General features: G+C 40.6%; 1 protein-coding gene across 1 annotated transcript in view; it reads left to right on the top strand.

The window, feature by feature from the left end:
• The first annotated feature begins 15,804 nt into the window (after positions 1–15,804).
• LOC126482275 (uncharacterized) overlaps positions 15,805–23,865 on the top strand; it is a 242,662-nt gene continuing 234,601 nt past the window's right edge. Inside the window, exon 1 of the mRNA XM_050106260.1 lies at positions 15,805–16,034. Coding sequence (XP_049962217.1) covers positions 15,947–16,034 — 88 coding nt within the window. The 5' untranslated portion in view covers positions 15,805–15,946. The remainder of the gene's footprint in view (positions 16,035–23,865) is intronic.

Genomic DNA, 23,865 nt, shown 5'->3' with positions numbered 1-23,865 from the left:
GTTTGGTCGTACCTTTTTGTAACACCCTGTATAAGCAGCTGCTGTCTGGCGTGAAAATATTATATAAAACGATGAACTGCATAAGTATGTTGTATTTCTACAAATAAGCAATCTTGTGCTGCTAACCATATATAACAGAATGAATTGTACAAAAAATTGTTTTCCTCCTCTTCCGTTATTAGTATGATTTATCTCTGCATATAAGCAATCAGATGTTCCTACCCATGTATAGAACAATGGATTCTATGAGTGCGGTACATCTCTGCATATTGTTCTTGCTATTGTGGTCTTCAGACCTAAGGGTGGTTTGATGCAGTTCTGCATGCTACTCTATCTTGCGCATGTCTCTTCATCTCCAAATAAGTGCTTCAACTTACATCATTCTGAACCTGCTTACTGTATTCATCTCTTGGTCTCCCTCAGCTATTTTACCCTCCCTCCCCCAACGCGCCCCCCCCCCTCCCCCCCCCCCCCCCCACACATACACACTTCCCTCCAATACCAAATGGGTGATCCCTTGATGTCTCAGAATGTGTTCTCTCAACTGATCCCTTCTTTCAGTCAAGTTGTGCCACAAATTTCTTGACTCCCCACTTCAGTAGCTCCGCATTACTTACGTGATCTATCCATCTAATCTTAACATTCTTCTGCAGCACTACATTTCGAAAGCTCCTATCCTCTTCTTATATAAAGCTTCTACTCTCTTCTTCTCTAAACTGTTTATCGTCCATGTTTCACTTCCATACATAGCTTCACTCCAGACCAATACCTCCAGAAAATATTTTCTAACACTTATGTCTATATTCGATGTTAACATATTTTCTTCTTCAGAAATGCGTTTCTTGCCATTGCCAGTCTACATTTTAGATCCTCCCCTATGCATCAATTATACTGCTGCCCAAATACTACTTGTGTGTTTCGTTTTTAATCGAATTCCCTCAGCATCACTTGATTTAATTCGATTACATGTTGTTTTGCTTTTGTTGATATCTTATATCCTCCTTTCAAGACACTGTCCATTCCGTTCAATCGCTCTTCCAAGTCTTTTGCTGTCTGACAGCATTAAAACATCATCGGCAAACCTCAAAATTTTCATTTCTGCACCCTGAACTTTAATTCCTTTACTGCTTGCTCAAAGTGCAGATTGAATAAAATTGTGGATAGGCTACAGCCCGGTGTCACTCCCTTCTCAACCTCATTTAATGCCTCTCGACTCCTATAACTGCCATCTGGTTTTATATACGTTGTAAATAACCTTTCGCTCCCTGTATTTTACCCTTGCTATCTTCAGAATTTCAAAGAGGGTATTCCAATCAATATTGTAAAAAGCTTTCTCTAAGGCTACAAATGCTATAAACATAGGTTTGCCTCTCCTTAACCTATCACCTAAGACACGTCGTTGGGTCAGTATTGCCTCGGATTTTCGAACATTTCTCTGAAATCCAAACTGATTTTCATCGAGTTCGACCTCTACCAGTTTTCCCAGTCTTCTGTGTAGAATTTGTGTTAGTGTATTGCAACCATCACTTACTAAACGGATATTTTTCTTTCTTTGGGATTCGAATTATTACAGGGTATTTCACTTCTCCTATACACTGATGAGCCAAAACGTTTATGGCCGCCAGTTTAATAGCTTGTCTGTCCCCATTTGGAACGAAATACATCACTTATTCTGCATATCAGGGATCCGATCGTTTGTTTGTTGGAAGTTTGTGGAGGTATGTGGCATTAGGTGCCTACGCACAGGTCACGATATTAGCGTCAATAATGGGCCTCTGATTTTCGTACGTGGTGATGGCGCCAGATGAGTTCCACAGGATTTACATCAGGCGAATTTGGTCATCGAGACACCAACGTGAATTCACTATAATTCTCCTCAAACCACTATAGCAGCGTTCTGACTCCGAGACACGAATAATTATGCTTCTGAAAGATGACATCGCCTTCAGGGAGACATCAAGCATTTAGGGGTGCAGGTGGTTCGTAGCTGTCAGCGTGTCTTCGATTAATACCACAGGTATCATGCAAGCGCAGAAGAATGCCTCCCATAGCATAATACTTCACCCACCAGCCTGCATCCGTGGTGCACTGCACCTTTCGAGTCATAATTCACCTCGATGACGGCATTTGTGGAAACGACCATCGGTGTAGTGCAGCAAAAATGTGATTCACCCGAAGAGCAGACAAGTTTCCATTGCTCGACTGTCGAATCCGGATGGTCCTGTGTCCACTGCAATCGTAACTGACGCCGTCGTGGGCGTCAACACGTGAACATGTAGGGAGCTGTTTAACATAACAGTGCACGATAACAGTGTGCTCCGAAACACTTGTGGGTGCACCAGCATTGTGCTCTTTCGGCAGAGATGCCGCAGATCACCATCTATCCTATTTTACAAACCAGACAAGCCTCAGAAACCAATATTCTGTGAAGAGTCGCGGACATCCAATTATTTTGCGCCTAGCGGCGGTTTCACTGTACATCTATCTCTTTCCGTAAGTGCTCACGGCATTAGCACGTGAACATTCCAGCAGCTTTGTCGTTTTCGAGATATTCGTTCAAAAATGGTTCAAATGGCTCTGAGCACTATGGGACTTAACTTCTGAGGTCATCAGTACCCTAGAACTTAGAACTACTTAAACCTAACTAACCTAAGGACATCACACACATCCATGCCCGAGGTAGGATTCGAACCTGCGACCGTAGCGGTCCCGCGGTTCCAGAATGTAGCGCCTAGAACCGCTCGGCCACCTCGGCCGGCAGATATTCGTTCACAGACTCTACGTAATAATGATCTGAACTTTGGCAAAGTCGCTTATCTCAATGGATTTCCCAATTTGCAGCCCATATCTTCGCTATGGTGATCCCCCGTCCGTGTGTGTTTCGCTTACATACTTTTGTTACTGCATCAGGTGCCCGCAACGCCACCTCGTCGCGGTAGGCCCTGGTCATAACGTTTTGGCTTATCAGTGTATATCTTACACACCATTTGGAATAGTTTTGTCATGGCTGGCTGTCCCACGGCTATCAGTAGTTATGACTGAATGTCGGTTGCTCCCGGCGCCTTGTTCCAGATTACGTCTTTCACTGCTCTATCAAATTCTTCTCGCAGTATCGTATCTCCCATCTCATCTTCATCTAAGTCTTCTTCCACTTCTATAATGTTGTCTCTCCATGTTCATCTCCCTCGTATAGACCCTCTATCTACTCCTCCCACCTTTCAGCTTTCACCTGTTCGATTAGTACCGGTTTTCCATCTGAGCTGCTGATATTCAAACAGCTGCTTCTCTTTCTTCCACATGCCTCTTTAATTTTCCTGCAGGCGGTATCTATCAATCCCCTAGTGAAATATGCTTCTAAGTCCTTACATTCGTTCTCTAGTCATTCCTGCTTAGCCATTTTATAGCTCCTTTCAATCTTGATTTTATGATGTTTGGGTTCCCTTTCGCATACTTCATTCGCTGCATTTTTATATTTTCTACTTTCATCAGTTAATCAATATCTCCTGTGTTATCAGGCCCGCTTCTTGAGAGGGTGGCGGGTGGGAACGGCGGGGGGGGGGAGCAAACCAGGGTATCTGACACGGGCGGCAATTTTAGGAGGCGGCAAAATCATATTCTTGTTGAAAGGAAACCTTGTTTCACAAAGCGCCCAGCATCCAGCGCACGTTGGTCTATTGATTATTCATACGATTTTGAAACACATCCCTGTTGGTTTTTGAACACTTTTGAATACATTCTAAATTGATATCTGAACGGATCATGAGTTGATTTTTGAATGCGCGCATAGTGTACGTATTTCTCTGCCAGGGGAATCCCCGTCGCATTTAGAAATAAAAAAAAACTTTCCCGTAGACAAAAGAGAACGGGTCTATACGAGCTGAGCTATATAAACCCCTAACTGGTGAATTCCAACCGCTGTTTGTGTGGTTGATTCAGTGTGCGAATGATAAGCGTTGTTAATTATTAGCGAAATCTATAGATTCAGACTACCAGAATGGAAATAAACGATTAACAGGAATAACAGGTAAGCAAAGATTACATATTATCTTCTCGGTGTATCCAAGAAAATGAAATTTCGATAAACATTTTTGCCAGATTGCTACACTACAAACGGCAAGTTTCAGTCACCAGTTAGCAACAGGTTAAGTTCTACTCTCGGTATAGCGCGGAAAGCGTGTTGTACGAACACGTAATAACCCCAAACCATATAATAAACACGGGATAACTAAATGGGTGATTCTGGCAGGGTTAGTGAAGTTAACCGGAGAATAAGTTTCGACAGTGGCATGAATAGTTACAGAATTAGTAATGACAAGATTTTTTGTTAGAACGAGGAGGGAGAAGAAACGGGAACGTCACACAAATTATAAGGAAGAATATGACGATTCCAAGTTTACATAAAAGTTTCGTACTACTACTGCTTTTCAGTCTCATGCTTAAGAAATTGGAGCGTATGAATGAATGTGAAACTATTTCCTAACGTATTACTTTTTGCTTGCAATAGTCCCAATAGGCATTTGACATTGGTACTTCGTGAATTACGTCCTGTCGTGTTATTTATGTAAATGAGGTAGATAAAAATGACCGTTTGTGCCAAAACAGTCCCGCTCATTCAGCGTGTGTTACCGTTGCTGTAATATTAGAAAGGACTATGTTGTTTTATGTAGCAGACAGTGACAAAACGGACGTAATCAAATCGATAAACTATTCGTATTAACAGATTTTCAGTATTAGACAAGGACATTTTGATTTTTCATTTAGCAAAACTTTTGAAGAACTTTGATGAGTTAATAGATCCTTTCGCAGAACCGTAAGCACGCCATGTAAAGCTGTAGAAAGATTAGACAGAAAAAAATGCTGGAACATAAGGATTGAAGAAATGTGTACTGTCTTTCTTGTCTCTTTGTCTTCACTGGTTTTATGTTTCCTATATTTAATTTATGTCATACAACAGAGGAAGTGAGCTCCTAATAGGAAGCAAAGAGTGCAAATTCTTGTTCTCCCGGTGGCAAATAATGCTACCCAGAATTAATTGTGAGTTTTATTTAAGGAGGGTGGCATGTCAAATCGGACGACTGGAAGCATGAAAGGTACTGCAGCACATTTTAATTTCCGCTGTCCTGAATACAGCTTTGACGGTTTCCCTTACAAAACATACAAGTTTGAATTCCACAGAACGAAATACAGTGACGTGCGATAGAAGTATGCTGACTGAAACGGTGTGGCACTGCACTTTGGCACACTTAAGATCAAATAAAATTCTCACATTTGCTCGAACATATATGTTTTATACTTCAAACTCTCCAGGAAGATGTGCGCTACAAAATAAACATATTTTTGAAAAATCTTTTTTTTTTTTATTTTTCACATCCTGTCTCAAACGCTCGAGAGGGAGGGAGGGGGGTGAGGGCATTACTATCCACTACGCCTTGTCTTTTTACCTATTTGATCGTCAGCTGCCTACATTATTTCATCTCTTAAAGCTACCCATTCGTCTTCTACAGCATTACTTCCCCCGTTTTAGTTAACTGTTGCCTAATGCTCCGTCTAAATCTCTCAAGAATCTTTGTTCTTTCATTTTATCCAGGTCCCATCTTCTTAACTTTCTACCTTTTTGCAATTTTTTCAGTTTTAATCGCCAGTTCATAACTCATACATTGCAGTCAGAGACCACATCTGCTTTTGGAAATGGGTAATAGTTTAAAATCTGGTTCGTAAATCTCAGTCTTACCATTATATAAGCAATCCGAAACCTTCCAGCGTCTCCAGGTCTCTTCCACGTACATAATCATCTTCCATGGTTCTTAAACCAAGTGTTAGCGATGATGGAATTATGCGCTACACAAACTTCTACTTACGGGCAGGGACTGCTCAGGAGGACATCGTTATCAGGAGAAAGAAAACTGGCTTTCTACGCATCGGAGCGTAGAATGTCAGATCCATTAATTGGGCAGTTAGGTTAGAAAATTTAAAAAGGGAAATGGATAGGTTAAAGCTAGATATAGTGGGAATTAGTGAAGTTCTGTGGCAGGAGGAACAAGACTTCTGGTCAGGTGAATATAGGGTTATAAATACAAAATCAAATACGGGTAATGCAAGAGTAGGTTTAATAATGAATAAAAAAATAGGAGTACGGATAAGCTACTACGAACAGCATAGTGAACGCATTATTGTAGCCAAGATAGTCACGAATCCCAGGCCTACTACAGTAGTACAAGTTTAAATGACAAATAGCTCTGCAGATGATGAAGAGATTGAAGAAACGTGTGATGCGATTAAAGAAATTATTCAGATAGTTAAGGAGATGAAAATTTAATAGTAATGGGGGACTCCAATCCGACAGTAGGGAAAGGAAAAAAAGGAAAAATAGTAGGTGAACATGAGCCGGGGGTAAGGAATGAAAGAGGAAACCGTCTGATAGAAATTTGCGCAGAGCGTAACTTAATAATAGCTAACACTTGGTTTAAGAATCATGAAAGAAGGTTATATACACGGAAGAGGCCTTGAGACACTGGAACATTTCAGCTAGGTTATGTAATGGTAAGACACAGATTTAGGAACCAGTTTTTAAATTGTAAGACATTTCCAGGGGCAGACGTGGACTCTGACCACAACTTATTGGTTATGAACTGTGGATTAAAACTGAAGAAGCTGCAAAAAGGTAGGAATTTAAAGAGATGGGACCTGGATAAACTGAAAATACCATAGACTGTAGAGAGTTTCAGAGAGAGCTTAGGGAGCGATTGACAAATACAGGGGAAAGAAATACAATAGAAGAACAATGGATAGCTTTGAGAGATGAAATAGTGAAGGCCGCAAAAGATAAAGCATATAAAAAGACGAGGGCTAATAGAAATCCTTGGATTACAGAAGAGATATTGAATTTCAACAGATGAAAGGAGAATATATGAAAATGCAGTAAATGAAGCAGGCGAAAAGGAATACAAACGTCTTAAAAATGAGATCGACAGGAAGTGCAAAATAGCTAGGCAACGATGGCTAGAGGACAAATGTAAGGAGGTAGAGGCATATATCACTAGCGTAAGATAGATACTGCCTACAGGAAAATTAAAGAGACCTTTGGAGTAAAGAGAACCACCTGTATGAATATCAAGTGCTCAGATGGAAAACCAGTCCTAAGCAAAGACGGGAAAGCAGAAAGATGGAAGGATTTTATAGAGGGGATGGAAAACCAGTCCTAAGCAAAGACGGGAAAGCAGAAAGATGGAAGGAGTTTATAGAGGGGCTATACAAGGCCTATGTACTTGAGCAATACTATGGAAATGGAAGAGGACATAGATGAAGATGAAATGGGAGATATGATACTGCGTGAAGAATTTGACAGACCACTGAAGGACCTAAGTCAAAATAAAAATAAAAAAAAACAGGAATAGACAAAATTCCATTAGAGCTACTGATAGCCTTGGGAGAGCTAGCCATGACAAAACTTTACCATCTGGTGAGCAAGATGTATGAGACAGGTGAAATACCTTCAGACTTCAAGAAGAATATAACAGTTCCAATCCCAAAGAAAGCAGGTGTCAACAGGTGCGAAAATTACCGAACTATCAGTTTAATAAGTCACTAACACGAATTCTTTACAGACGTATGGAAAAACTGGGAGAAGCCGAACTCGAAGAGGATCCGTTGGGATTCCGTAGAAATGTTGGAACACGTGAGGCAATACTGACCCTACGACTTATCTTAGAAGATAGATTAAGGAAAGGGAAACCTACGTTTCTAGCATTTCTAGACTTCTAGAAAGCTTTTGACAATGTTGACTGGAATACTCTCTTTCAAATACTGAAGGTGGCAGGGATAAAATACAGGGAGCGAAAGGGTGTTTGCAATTTGTACAGAAATCAGATGGCAGTTATAAGAGTAGAGAGGCACGAAAGAGAAGCAGTGGTTGGGAAGGGAGTGAGACGGGGTTGTAGCCTGTCCCCAATGTTATTCAATCTTCATATTGAGCAAGCAGTAAAGGAAACAAAAATTTGCAGTATGAACTAAAATCCATGGAGAATAAATAAAAACTTTGAGGTTTTCCGGTGACATTGTAATTCTGTCAGAGACAACCATGGACCTATATGAGCAGTTGAACGGAATCAACGCTGTCTTGAAAGGAGGATATAAGATGAACATCAACAATAGCAAAACGAGGATAATGGAATGTAGTTGAATTAAGTCGGGTGATGCTGAGGGAATTAGATTAGGAAATGAGACACTTATAGTAGTAAAGGAGTTTTGCTATTTGGGGAGCAAAATAACTAATGATGGTCGAAGTAGAGACGATATAAAATGTTGACTGGCAGTGGTAAGGAAAGCGTATTTGAAGAAGAGAAATTTGTTAACATCTAGTATAGATTTAAGTGTCAGGAAGTCTTTTCTGAATGTACTGGTAATGAGTGTAGCCATGAAACGTGGACGATAAATAGTTTAGACAAGAAGAGAGTAGAAGCTTTCGAAATGTGGTGCTACAGAAGAATGCTGAAGATTAGATGGGTAGATCACACAACTAATGAGGAGGTATTGAATAGAATTGGGGAGAAGAGGAGTTTGTGGCACAACTTGACCAGAAGGAGGGATCGGTTGGTGGGACATGTTCTGAGGCATCAAAGGATCACCAATTTAGTACTGGAGGGCAGCGTGGAGGGTAAAAGTCGTAGATGGAGATCAAGAGATGGATACACTAAGCAGATTCAGAAGGATGCAGGTTGCAGTAGTTACTCAAAGATGAAGAAGTCTGCACAGGATAGAGTAGCATGGAGAGCTGCATCAAACCAGTCTACGGAATGAAGACCACAACAACAACAACAACAACAACAAACTTCTACCAGGAAGCTTCCTCTTTCATTCCTTTCCGCAGTCCATATTCACCTGTTATTTTTCCCTCTCTTCCTTTTCCTACTATCGAATTCCAGCCCCTATAGGTATTAAATTTTCACGTCGCTTAACTATCGGAATAATATATTTTATCTCATCAAACATTTCCTCACTCTCTGCAGAGCTACTTGGCTTATAAACATGTACCAATGTGATAGGTATGGGCTTAGTCTCTATCTTGGCTTCAATAATAATTTCACAATACTGTTTATAGCAGCTTACCTGCATTTCTATTTTCTAATTCATTATTAAACCCACTCCTGCCGCACACCTACGTGACTTTGTACTTATAACTATGTATTCATCTGACGAGAAATCCTATTCCGTCTGTCACGGAACTTCACTAATTCCCACTACATCAAACTTTAATCTATCCATTTCCCTTTTTAAATTTTCTAGGCTACCTGCCTGATTAAGGGATTTAACATTCCACACTCTTATCTGTAGAGCGCCAGTTTTGTTTCTCCTGATGACGACATCCTCCTGATTAGTCCCTGCCCTGAGACACGAATGGGGGAGTGTATTACTCCCAGAATATTTTATCCAAGAGGAATCACCGTTATTTAACCATACAGTAGAACTGCATGCCCACAGGAAAAATTACGGCTGTAATTTCCCCTTTCCTTCAGTTGTACGCAGTACCAGCGCAACAAGACTATTTTGGTTGGTGGTACAAGGTCAGATCAGTCAGTAAACCAGACTGTTGGCACCAGGTAGTGAAAAAGCTGCTGCGCTCTTCAGGAGCCACACGTTTATCTGGCCTCTCAACAGATACCCTCCACTATGGTTGCAGCTACAGTACAGCTCCCTGTATCACTGAGGTATGGAAGCTACCCAATCAACAGCAAGGTCCATGGTTTATGCATATAAGTGACCTCTTTTTAAAAAAAAAAATGATAATCAAAAATAACTTGAAAATCGTATTGTTAATTAGAGTAAACCGTAAGTTAATTTTTTAAATTATTGCTGTTACTTAAAAAAGACAATGCTCTCCTCACTATGAAAGTTATGTAGGATGGAGACGAATAATAACATTTCCCTTTTGTAGAAAGTTTTTTTATTAACACACACACACACACACACACACACACACACACACACAGAATCACTCAGTTATACAGTATTGTCCAAATGGTTGTTTTCTATATGCCTTGAATTCGGCCTGAATTGTATTCAGGAATATAGGTGAAGTTACATACATATGCATTTCTTCAGAAATTCTGGCTCAACAGCTTTTATGCTTATAGGGTATTCAGATTCATATTTTGGTGTTGGAAGAAATATTGTTGTCGTTGTGGTTTTCAGTCCAAACTTACTGATGCCCTACTGCCATAAGCTCAGGTTACTGCACAAAAATGCGCGAGTACAAACAATGAGTTTGAGAAGAACTTTTTAAAACTGATAAATAATTGTTTGTTTGGAAAAACCATGCGAAATCTGCGAAAGATGATCGACATGAGGCAAGCAACATCCTGGGAAGACATATTTGGTTTAGATGCATTAATTGCAAAACGGAATTTCCGAAGGAGCGCATTTAGCGAAAACTGAGCAACCATTGTACTAAGCAGGCTTCACGTAGCTTTTACTAAACCTGTCGTATTGGGAATGCACATATTGGATATTTCAAAAAAGCTAATTTTAGACTTTCACTGTTGATGTATGTTAAACAAATATCTGACAAATCATGTGAAACTGTGCTACATAGACACTTACAGTTTCATCTATCACATTAAAACATCAAATTTCTGTGAAATACCAGCAGTAATGGCCAAAAACGGTTCGATAAGTCAGCATACCCCGAAAGTAACAGTCATAACGTCCTATGTGTCAATAAAAAAGTGGTTGGTTTGAAGAAAGACGAACTTAATGATGAACCTATTGCAGAATTTGTTGGCTATGAACAAAAATATATGCTCTTGAGACAGCAGTTTCCTTGCATGTTTATAGAAGATATACCATTATACTAAGCGTCATCAAAAAGGTGCTAATTCGTCTACCACACCCATGATTGCAAGTGCTCTTTACTTTTGTGAGCATATCTGTACACTGTAGCCTGGCAATGGCAAGAAACTAATTTCTGAAGATGAGAAAATTGTAAACATTTCATGTATGGAAGTAAAACATAGATGATAAACAGTTTAGACAAAAAGCGAATAGAAGCTTCTAAAATGTGGTGCTATAGGAGAATGTTGAAGATTAGATGGGTAGATCATGTAACTAATGAGGAGGTACCAAATAGAATTCGGGAGACAAAAAATTTATGGTGCAACTTGACCAAAAGAATGAACTGATTAATAGGACACATTCTGAGACATCAAGGGATCACCAGTTTAGTATTGGATGGAAGTGTGGGGGTGAAAATCGTAGAGGGAGACCAAGAGATGAATACAGTAAACAGACTCAGAAGGATATAGGTTGCAGCTGTTATTCAGAGCCGAGGATGCTCTCACAGGTTAGTGTAGCATGGAGAGCTGCATCAGACTAGTCTTCGGACTGTAGACCACAACAACAACAACATCAATAACATCTGTATACCCTGCACTGCGACTGTCTCCTAAAAAACAGAGTGAATAATTAGAATTTCAGTGACTGTCACTTTTTGTGTTGTCAAGTGCACTCCATTACTCATAACTGGTGTGGGTCTCATGCCACAAAGCACCACTGCAAAAGAGGATGCACAACTGTAGTACCGACAGTCTTTTTACTAGATCTGTTGCGCCTTCTCTTTCAATAAAATCATCTTTGGTTGCCTTCCCTACAATGTATTCTATGTGATGGTTCCGATTTAAGTTGTTTGGAGTTGTAATCCCTAGACGTTTAGCTTTACCTACAACTTTTTAATACTATTCACCGCGTTGCTTAGCAGTTATATCCTGCTTTACATCAAGAAAAACAAACTGAAGTTATTCTACAGTACATTAAGCATTCCGCATTGGGGTTGAAATTTCTAGAAATATACAAATATACTTTCAGTATGGCTGTGTTGAGCAAACACCAGTTCTTCCTGCAGTATATTGGGGGATGTTGGTGTTGTGGTCTTCAGTCCTGAGACTGGTTTGATGCAGCTCACCATACTACTCTATCCTGTGCAACTTTCTTCATCTCCCAGTACCTACTGCAGCCTACATCCTTCTGAATCTGCTTAGTGTATTCATCTCTTGGTCTCCCTCTACGATTTTTACCCTCCACGCTGCCCTCCAATGCTAAATTTGTGATCCTTTGATGCCTCAGAACATGTCCTACCAACGGGTCCCTTCTTCTTGTCAAGTTGTGCCACAAACTCCTCTTCTCCCCAATTCTATTCAATATCTCCTCTATAGTTGTGTGATCTACCCATCTGATCTTCAGCATTCTTCTGTAGCACCACATTTCGAAAGCTTCTATTCTCTTCTTATCGTCCATTTTTCACTTCCATACAAGGCTACACTCCATACAAATACTTTCAGAAACGACTGCCTGACATTTAAATCTATACTCGATGTTAACAAATTTCTCTTCTTCAAATACGCTTTCCTTACCACTGCCAGTCAACATTTTATATCGTCTCTACTTCGACCATCATCAGTTATTTTGCTCCCCAGATAGCAAAACTCCTTTACTACTATAAGTGTCTCATTTCCTAATCTAATTCCCTCAGCATCACCCGACTTAATTCAACTACATTCCATTATCCTCGTTTTGCTTTTGTTGATGTTCATCTCATACCCTCATTTCACGACACCTGCTCTTATAGGTCCTTTGCTGTCTCTGACAGAATTACAGTGTCATCGGCAAACCTCGAAGGTTTTATTTCTTCTCCATGGATTTTAATTCCTACTGCAAATTTTTCTTTTGTTTCCTTTATTGCTAGCTCAATATACAGATTGAATAACATCGGGGATAGGCTACAACTCTGTCTCACTCCCTTCCCCAACACTGCTTCCCTTGCATGCCCCTCGACTCTTATAACTGCCATCAGGTTTCTTTACAAATCGTAAATACCCTTTCACTCCCTGTATTTTACCCCTGCCACCTTCAGAATATGAAAGAGAGTATTCCAGTCAACATTGTCAAAAGCTTTCTCTAAGTCTACAAACACTAGAAATGTAGGTTTGCCTGTCCTTAATCTTTCTTCAAAGATAAGTCATAGGGTCAGTATAGCCTCACGTGTTCCAACATTTCTGCGGAATCCAAACTGATCTTCCCCGAGGTCGGCTTATATCAGTTTTTCCATTCGTCTGTAAGGAATTCGCGTTAGTATTTTGCAGCTGTGACTTATTGAACTGATAGTTCGGTAATTTTCACATCTGTCAACACCTGCTTTCTTTGGGATTGGAATTATTATATTCTTCTTGAAGTCTGAGGCTATTTCTCCTGTCTCATACATCTTGCTCACCAGATGGTGGAGTTTTGTCAGGACTGGCTCTCCCAAGACTGTCAGTAGTTCTAATGGAACGTTGTCTACTCCCGGGGCCTTGTTTCGGCTCAGGTCTTTCAGTGCTCTGTAAAACTCTTCACGCAGTATCATATCTCCCATTTCATCTTCATCTACATCCTCTTCCATTTCCATAATATTGTCCTCAAGTACATCGCCCTTGTATAGACCCTCTATATACTCCTTCCACCTTTCTACTTTCCCTTCTTAGCTTAGAACTGGGTTTCCATCTCAGCTCTTGATATTCATACAAGTGGTTCTCTTTTCTCCAAAGATCTCTTTAATTTTCCTGTAGGCAGTGTCTATCTTACCCCTAGTGAGATAAGCCTCTACATCCTTACATTTGTCCTCTAGCCATCCCTGCTTAGCCATTTTGCACTGCCTGTCGATACATTTTTGAGACGTTTGTATTCCTTTTTGCCTGCTTCATTTACTGCATTTTTATATTTTCTCCTTTCATCAATTCAATTCAATATTTCTTCTGTTACCCACGGGTTTCTACTAGCCCTCGTCTTTTTACCTATTTGATCCTGTGCTGCCTTCATTATTTGTCCCTCAAAGCTACCCATTCTTCTTCTACTGTATTTCTTTCCCCCATTCCTGTCAATTGTTCCCGTATGCTCTCCCTGAAACTCTGTACAACCTCTGGTATTTTCAATTTATCCAGGTCCCATCTAAATTTCCACCTTTTTGCAGTTTTTTCAGTTTTAATCTACAGTTTATAACCAATAGATTGTGGTCAGAGTCAACATCTGCCCCTGGAAATGTCTTACAATTTAAAACCTGGTTCCTAAATCTCTGCCTTACCATTATATAATCTATCTGATACCTTTTAGTATCTCCAGGGTTCTTCCATGTATACAACCTTCTTTCATGATTCCTGAACCAAGTGTTAGCTATGATTAAGTTAAGCTCTGCACAAAATTCTGCCAGGCGGCTTCCTCTTTCATTTCTTAGCCCCAATCCATATTCACCTACTATGTTTCCTTCTCTCCCTTTTCCTACACTCGAATTCCAGTCACCCATGACTATTAAATTTTCTGCTCCCTTCACTACCTGAATAATTTCTTTTATCTCATCATACATTTCATCAATTTCTTCGTCATCTGCAGAGCTAGTTGGCATATTAACTTGTACTACTGCAGTAGGCGTGGGCTTCATGTCTATCTTGGCAACAATAATGCGTTCACTATGCTGTTTGTAGTAGCTTACCCGTACTCCTTTTTTTTAATTCATTATTAAAGCTACTCCTGCATTGCCCCTATTTGATTTTGTATTTGTAACACTGTACTCACCTGACCAGAAGTTTTGTTCTTCATGCCACTGAACTTCACTAATTCCCACTATATCTAACTTTAACCTATCCATTTCCCTTTTTAAATTTTCTAACCTACCTGCGTGATTAAGAGATCTGACATTCCATGCTCCGATCCGTAGGACACCAGTTTTCTTTCTCCTGGTAACAACATCCTCTTGAGTAGTCCCCGCCTGGAGATCCGAATGGGGGACTATTTTACCTCTGGAATATTTTAGCCAAGAGGACGCCATCATCATTTAATCATACAGTAAAGCTGCATGCCCTCGGGGAAAATTACGGCTGTAGATTCCCCTTGCTTTCAGCCGTTCACAGTACCAGTACAACAAGGCCGTTTTGGTTAGTGTTACAAGGCCAGATCAGTCAATCATCCAGACTGTTGTCCCTGCAACTACTGATAAGGCTGCTGCCCCTCTTCAGGAAGCACACGTCTGTCTGCCTCTCAACAAATACCCCTCCGTTGTGGTTGCACCTACGGTACGGCTATCTGTATCGTTGAGGCACGCAAGCCTCCCCACCAACGTCAAGATCCATGGTTCATGGGGGGATAATCTAACCTAAGGGCAGACATGAAAATGATCGCTATTATTCATTATTGAATAAATGGATGTCTGCAGTATTCTATAGTTGGCTAATCTGAGCTAGGAGAATTTGAAACTCAGAGAGTAGACTTGGTAAAGGAATTCACAACCTGAACAAAAGAAACTTAAAGACAATGTAAGAGCAGACAATAAGTGGAATACCTCCAGTTATATGAATCAACCGCATTTCCATCAAAAAAGCATGGTTAATGTGTAATTATAGTCACTGTAAGGGTGAAAAATTTCACAAACTACGAAGTAAATAAATTTTTTACAGAATAATAGACCGTTACTGAATTAAGACTTACCTAATCTAATCTAACTTGAAATTCACTGTGATACAAAAATATATATCGACACAAGAAACAGACAAAATGTACCATAGGGGAGGAATGCCTTTTACATACAGTTCAGTCGACAACAGTCCATGTAATGGCACAGAGCACTTTCTTGCAAAAAACTGTACAGATATCGGAAAGCGACGGAAAGCGCCACCACGAAGACAGTGCTTCCGTGACTACGTCGGGCGTCCCGATTTAGAAGGCGGAGCAGCTGAGAGCGCGGCGAGTTTAGAAGGCGGCGGAGGCGAGGAGTCGGCAGGCGCCCAGCTCGCAGTGTCCGGGGGGCCGAGCCTCGTGGCCGGACAGCGCACAGCGCTTCGCTCGAACGCAAGACGCACGAAACTCCGTCAGCGGGGGATGGCGGGCGAGAGGCGCCGCCCACAGCCGCAGCCGTGAGGGAGGCGACGCCGCCATGGGCAACGCCCAGGTGAAGGCTTCCGCCAGCTTCGCCGGCAAGCAGCGCGGAAAGCTCTCCAAGAGCGTCCACTGGAGCCATGCAGGTACGCCGGTCCCGCGCTAAAGGTCCGCTATTCATAGCATCTAGGCTCTGCGCGAGGCGATTCGCCAACAGCTGCTCGCATTCTTTCACCAATAGTCTCCCTCATTTTGAATCCAGAAAGATATGTGAAAGGGAGGTGTGAACTAGAGATCGATATCCGACGGATACGTAATATTAAGGATAGAACGAATTTGTCATTCACCTTGGTGATTTTGATCAAGTGCCATATGAAAATTTGACTTCTTATGTAGCGAAATGAAAAGGAGTGATCTGTTTTACTTGGTAAAAAAAACATTCAAGTTGGCATAAATGATCTGTTTTACTTGGTAAAAAAAAACATTCAAGTTGGCACAAATATTTCTTTATTTTCAAAAGCCGGTTTCGACAGACTTTGCTGTCATCTTTAGGTATTCAAAATTTCTGTTTTCCATCTCACAAGCACAAGCAGACTTCGTTTTGTTTGCAGTTGACACAAGTACTGCAATAAATAGTATGTCGAGTGTAGTTCTAGAAAGATCTGCTAATGATATTTTCATGGATATTAATAAATGGTTTAAAGCCAATTCACTGACATCAAACTTCGAAAGACTCACTGTATGCAAGAGGTTTCCACCCAACATATGCATAAAGTATGAAGAAGAGCAGATAGAAGAGGTTGACAGTCTGAAATTCCTGGGATTACAGCTTGATAATAAGTTCAGTTGGGAGGAGCACATTACAGAACTGCAGAAACGCCTTAACAAATCTGTATTTGCAATTCGTGTGTCAGCTGACATAGGAGACACAAAAGTGAAAAAGCTTGCATACTTTGCCTACTTTCATTCCATAATGCCATATGGTATAATATTTTGGGGTAACTCTTCAAGTCAAACAAAAGTTTCCAGAGTCCAAAAGCGTGTAATACGTATTATTTGTCGAGTAAATTCACGGACGTCCTGTAGAAACCTCTTCAAAGAACTTGGTATACTAACTACTGCCTCTCAGTATATCTACTCCTTAATGAAATTTGTCCTAAATAATATATCTCTTTTTCCAACATACAGCTCAGTTCATACATACAATACCAGGAACAAAAATGATCTGTACAAGGACTTAAAAGCACTTACTTTAGTTCAAAAAGGGGTCCACTACTCAGGAACACTCATCTTCAATAATTTGCCAGCAAACATAAAAAAATAGTTACAAATAAAGATCAGTTTAAAAGGAGCCTGAAAGACTTACTAGTGGCCAACTCCTTCTACTCCACTGACGAATTTTTTAATAGAAACAAATGATGTATTGTATATATTTTGTATATGTTCATACTATTAGTATTGTTATTTCAGCTTAAAAAAAATTGACATGTTCCACATCCACGAGGATCTCCTCAGCACGGATCTATGGAACGAAAAGCTAATCTAATCTAATCTAAACGCTTTGTAACACAAAATTATGAAGACCTACAGATGATGGCAACGTCTGTCGGAACTGGTTGTTAAAAATAAAGAAATATCTATACGATCTTGGCTTTAGAAAGCTTTGTAACAATGAACCTTTCTTCACATACCGAAAGAGAATCTGCAAAACGCGTGTGCGTAAGGTAACGGCTGTTTTCCTGTTCCTGTGTTATATAAATGTGACATGTCAGCTCCGAACATATACAACTCTATGTGCTCAGTAGTTCTGTACGGTTGAGCCAGTCCTTCAGCTTCTTTCTGGATACTTCCCAATGATCTGAACAATCATAATGACGTATGGTATCCGCCAGTAGCCTGCCCAGGGTTATAACACGATCAGATATGATATATTGTGACCATCTTAGAAACGTGACTTGTTAGATGCCTTGATTTCTTGAATAAAACGTCTACAATTTTCTTCCATTCCAGGTTTATGTGTAACTCTTAACAGATTACCAACACTGGCATCTTCAGAAGCAAGTCACCCACTGTCAGAAATGTACCTCACCGTTTTTAGTGTAAATTAGCAAAATTCATAATGATGATCCACAAACTGATGTACCATCTGAAAAGTCGTTCGACCTTAAGGTTCGAATCAATTGTCTACTCATCTGCAAGTAAATGCAGGTGGCCTAAAGAATGATAGCCTCTCTACTAATACATTATGTATTCTACCTCATTCACGCCTGCCCTCTGTTATCTCTTTCACCTGTTCTCCCACCAACACGACAGCTCAACCTAAGTAGGCGGAAAAGTACTCCATCTCCCTAAAAGGAAGTTAATAGGGCTAACACCACATCCTTCCATTGTCATTTACACGATTCACGTCAAATCATGACCTCCTTCTGTAGTGCCAACTTTGGAAAAAAAATGGGATTGCAAAGTTCATATGAGCTTCATTCATGCAGTTTAGGCAAGGTATGCTTTTGAATTTGCGTGCATGTTCCTTAGTCAGCTCCCTTCTTTGAAATTATTTGACTAAAATTACTGCGTACAAAATACTATGGAAATTTGTTGCTTAGTGACGAATCTCTAAGGAAGCTGTCTTCAGCTCGTAAGTCTTCTGTCGAATCTGCATAGCTTTCCTAATAATCGGGTTAACTGCCATTGTAGAAAATACTAAATTGTTGAACTAAAGCGAAGTCTCTCTCTCTCTCTCTCTCTCTCTCTCTCTCTCTCTGTGACAGACAGAGAGAGAACGAGTGAGTAGGAGTCGATATAACCAAGGAGTAAAAAGAAAGCCTGTTGCAAGAAGAGGGGTGTAATAACGTAGATTTCGTCTCACTCTCGTTTAAACCGTCATTATATAAAGACTGTTAGTGAAGTTACGATGTTTCACGTCAAGACTACTAAACTGTAGCGCAGAAGGACGCGAGGATTGAGAAAATGACCTGCTGCCACTCTTACGCGCTTCTTGGCAAAGCCCTCCGCGAATGCGGCCCGCTCAATTTATTTTTAACATGAGTTATGCTAAGCACGCTTACCAAAATTCTCTCAGCTACTTGTTCAATAATCTGCATCGCGCGTTTCGAATATTAAGAAATTTTGGAAGAAGCAGTGATAAAAATTAGCGTTTACCCACTTGTTGATGAGACAATGAACGTAATAGGCCATACAAGAATTAAAACCAAATGTTGAAGCTGTGCCTTCACAATCTTAAACCACGGTGTTACCACAATTCGACTTGCGCACAACGGAAAAGAATACTTGTGTTGCCGAGGACAAAGTGTAATCTTAGGCTAGGCGCGCACTGGCGATTTTCCGTCGCGCGATTTATTTGTCGCAAGAATGAAACACAGTGGCTCGAATAGGAGCGCGCGCACGTGCGACAAAAAAGTAGCGGCGATTTAAAAGACGCAACTGGCGCTATTTCACGCGCGACGCGATTGTCGCATGTATGGAATGATTCATGGGCACTGCCATGGGCCCGCACGCACTAGCGACGCGATTTCTCAGTCCGTCGCTCTCGCTCTGTGTTGCATACAGACAAGTTCAGTGCGCCAGCAGCATGTCTGATAACGGGAGTTGCGCTACGGATGACATTGTAAGTTGTGTTGTCGATTAAGAAAGACTAATTGCAGAAGTAGAAAAGCGACCAGCTCTCTACAACAGGAAATTAAAAGAATACAGTGATCGCAATTTGAAAGAGAAACTATGGGGAGAAGTATGCTGCAGCCTATTTCGGAACTGAACTGAACTGCCTGGACCAGAAAAGACTAACAAAGGTATTTCATAGTTCACTTATATTATTGATTCGTGTAGACATCACAGTTACAACAATTTAAATTCTTCCATATTGCCAAGATACTGATCCTTGTGGAGTCACAAAGTAGTTTGCAAAATAATCCCTTATCTGAATACCACACGCATCAGCTCTTATTCCTACAGGCTCACAGCCTTGCAGAAGGCATTCGTACGACTCGTCCTCAGTTCGTACACCGTCATTTCTTCTTACGAAATTATGCAGAATACAACATGCTTTTATGATTATGTCTGAAAAACCAACATCCACATCCATAGGTCGATGAAATATTCTCCATTTGTTAGCCAAAATCCCCAAAGTACATTCCACCATTCTACGAGCACGACAATGTCTATAATCAAAAACACGCTGTTTCGCCAGTTTCGAATTGCAGTAGTGATTTTCTTGATGTATCTAATCAATAATGTAAAAGGGCAATAAAAACTGTTGAATAAAATACTGTGTGCTCACCTCAAAGTCACTGATAAGCGCTCCTCAGGTGGTATACACTTCCTCCATGTTGTATCTTGTTTTGTTATATTCGGTCCTACTGTCTGAAGCAGTGTATCAAAATTATTCTTACTCATTCGATAGTATTGAAAGAATTTATTTGGGTGATTTTGTAACTCTTCTTGTAATTTGTAAAACTGCCCTTTCACTAGTCTTCGACTTACAATCGGATGCACCCAGTAACGACATTTGCGCTTTTTTCTCGCTCTTCTTCGCAGTAAAAGCGACACCAAACAAGCTGTTTCGATGAAATCCATACTGGTACTGCGAGTAGTTGCGATTTTCCTGCCGCTGTGTGCGCACCACAATGTACTTCCGCGACAGCGATTGATAAGTCGCGCCGACTGAAAAATCGCCTGTGCGCGCCTAGCCTTAGAGCTCAATAGCGACCCACGGCAGTTTCGAAGAATGATTTGGAAGTGACTTGTCTTCTATCTTTAACATGAGTTACCGATGAATGAAGGAAAGAAACTCCGTGGTAGCCAATAGGGATTCCAAAACTATCAATTGCGCTATCCATATATAGTCTCTAAATGCCACATTTCGAAGACATTTGATTGTCGTACCTCACAGACGCTATGCGGGATGCGAAGCCAGGTTACGGATGGATAGAGGACTTCTTCACTGACAGAAAGCAGTACAGTATTCTGAATATCAAGTCATTCAGAGAAAAATAAATAATTTCGGTTATATGTCAGCGAGATTTACAAGTCTTAGTTGCGTATGTTATGTAATGATGATTTAGTGTACAGTCTTAATAACAACCATCTAAGACCTCTCATTGATGACGTAAAACTTTGACAATGTGTTACATGATAGTAAATATAGTAGCATACCGCCACATCTCCAGAAAAAAAAAATCAGGCTCTTGCGAATATCGATAAGTACGTCTAAATTTGAGAAATGTAAAGGCGAACGAGTCGCAAGACATAAAGTAGTATCAGCCATTGTTTATAAGGATTGTTGAGTCACATGTCACAACTGGAGTCAGTATAAATATTCCGTGGAATGATGTTCAACTGTGTAACATTCTCATCAGGTTGTACTGTCGCAGAACGTTGAGCGTACTCAAAGGCGATACTGGTGGGGACCATACAATTGTCTGCCTCGCGGTAGACCCTAGTATACGAGGTGAGATTCAGTTTTCGCGAAGTTATAGCGACTAATATGGCGAATTTCCTGACGCCCACAAGTAATTTTTATCGTTTGTAATCGTCGAATTACGACATGGAGTTTTTTTTCTAATCGAACTATGTATTTTTATCAGTAGCATTTGAAAGAATCTTCTAAGAGAACTTCAGCGACGCCCAACATGTATGAGACTTGATCAAATATTGTCAAACCACTTCAGGAGAAGTCGGGCCTGTTGTACCAAAAGCAAGCAAGCGTGGTATCCAGGTACAGTTCGTGTGCTTGTTACGACGTCTGTCATACCAAGTGCTCATATTATTAACCTTCAGCACTGCTAAATGCCATAAAGTGATTCTGGAGAAACAATACCGCACGTTGAATTTTATCTGGAGTTAAGGGCAGTACAGACCGGTATTATAAGGCATTTCATGCCTTCGTGAATCGTCGCTGTTTCCTAATAGATCTCTTGTTTTTATTTCCGCCACAGAAAAAAGTATAGAAGTGGTCAGTGTAGTGAATGTGCAGACCATTTTGCGTATCCTGAACGACCGTTCCAATGTTCTCCAAATGTTTTCTTAAGAGGATCTGTCATTACAAGCGCAAAACGGAAGGGTCATCTGTCATGTCGATGCCTCACTATTTGCTTTATATCCATTGGGATGTCTTCCAATAACTGCGGCAGCAGCATATCGTAGGCACTCGAGATACTTGAGTGTATTTAGGTTCTCATCAATGAAACAGTCACCAATGATGCGGATCTTGAAAAATGCGCACCAAACGTTGATAGACCAAGAGCGTTGTTTTTATCCACTTCTTAGTGTCAAAGTGGATTTGCAAGTGACAATTAGTGCATATTGAGAAGACTGACTTGCCCGTGGTCTGTAAGCGATGCTTCTTCCTTAAACAAAATCTCGCATAGATATGCTGCACCACTTAGCACCTTTCGTAGATGACATTCGGAGAACTGTAACCAAATGAAAATGTTCAAATGTGTGTGAAATCTTATGGGACTTAACTGCTAAGGTCATCAGTCCCTAAGCTGACACACTACTTAACCTAAATTATCCTAAGGACAAACACATACACCCATGCTCGAGGGAGGACTCGAACCTCCGCCGCCACCGGCCGCACAGTTCATGACTGCAGCGCCTGAGACCGCTCGGCTAATCCCGCGCGACAACTGTAACCAATTGTGGAAGTCATTGTCACGAAGCTGTGGATGCGGCGAAACATGAAGAGAATGAAATGTGATGGAATATACTGCTCGCACTTTCGAGATGCCTCTTAGTGACATTTACAATGTGTGTTCCTGCGGTTAAAATGTTAGTTTCATTTCTTTCATCAGTTGCACTTCTTTTCCCTGGCGTATTTTACCCTACACACTATCAGTTTCCAGAACTTTTTTATAATTCGTGCGTAGACAGATCGTGCTTAGCGCGATCTAGAGACTCGTCAGCATACAACCGCACCACTGCAACATTCGCTATAAACCATATTCACATTTTCAATTGTTGTATAGTGTCAATGTCTCAATGGCTTTACGTGCAAGTTATCTGATTGCTGCAACAGCAGAAAAGAGGCTGATACGCTTCAGGGGCACACATAAGCACAAGATCCACACCTGAGTTATGTGTTTGCTTACATCTGGCATAATAGTACAGGAGTTTGTGGAACCTCTTCTAACGGCGGGACGGTGGTTTACTGCACTGTACACTGTTCTCTTGATAAACTTCGGTCAAGTGTCATTCATGTTATGTCGCTAAAGTTCTCTGGGACGCTTCTAAATGCCACAGAGGAAACCGGTAAGTTCCCTTAGAGAGAGAGAGAGCGTCGGTCGCGTAATTCGGCGACTATAAGCGATAAAAATTGCTTGCGAACGTCCGGAAATTCGCTATATTGTCTACTATAGCTTGGGAAAAACCGCACTTCTATATATAAATTCAATCTGGATGTATCTGAGATGGCCTGCCACAGATATCTCACTCTGTATATTATGTACTTTTTAATATCAACTGATCAACGTTCGGGAGAATGCTTCTGCTGCACTGCGAGATCCAACTCCAAAAATCTTTTTTCAGCACAGATATTACAAATACTGTATTACACAACTCCCTACATACTGTATGGAACTTAAATATAACATTATATAGTAAGAGTAACATACAGTCATCCTTTATGCCGTCAGACAGGAAACGCGGTAACGATAGAATAAAAAGTAGGTTTTTCCGTAAGCTCAAAGCAAATGGAAAAACTAGCAGAAACATCAGGTAGCGTCGAAATGGGTCACAGAACATATTTAAATAATAATTCTTAAGTGACATTACTAACATAATTTAAGTTTCTAGGACTGGAGGGAAAGTGGCTGTCACTGATCGTGTGGAGAGCGTCGTAAATGAAAACTGCTTGTAACCTTTGTGCAGTGTATATCGAAGCGTATTTAAGCAGTTTGCATCTGTTGACATAACCTGAGAGGCAGAAGAGACACTAGTTTAGCTTATGCTACCATGTACCAA

The sequence above is a fragment of the Schistocerca serialis genome, chromosome 5 (genome assembly GCF_023864345.2).
Source record: "Schistocerca serialis cubense isolate TAMUIC-IGC-003099 chromosome 5, iqSchSeri2.2, whole genome shotgun sequence".
In the NCBI taxonomy this organism is placed as follows: domain Eukaryota; kingdom Metazoa; phylum Arthropoda; class Insecta; order Orthoptera; family Acrididae; genus Schistocerca; species Schistocerca serialis.
This window is presented reverse-complemented; position numbering and strand designations above follow the sequence as displayed.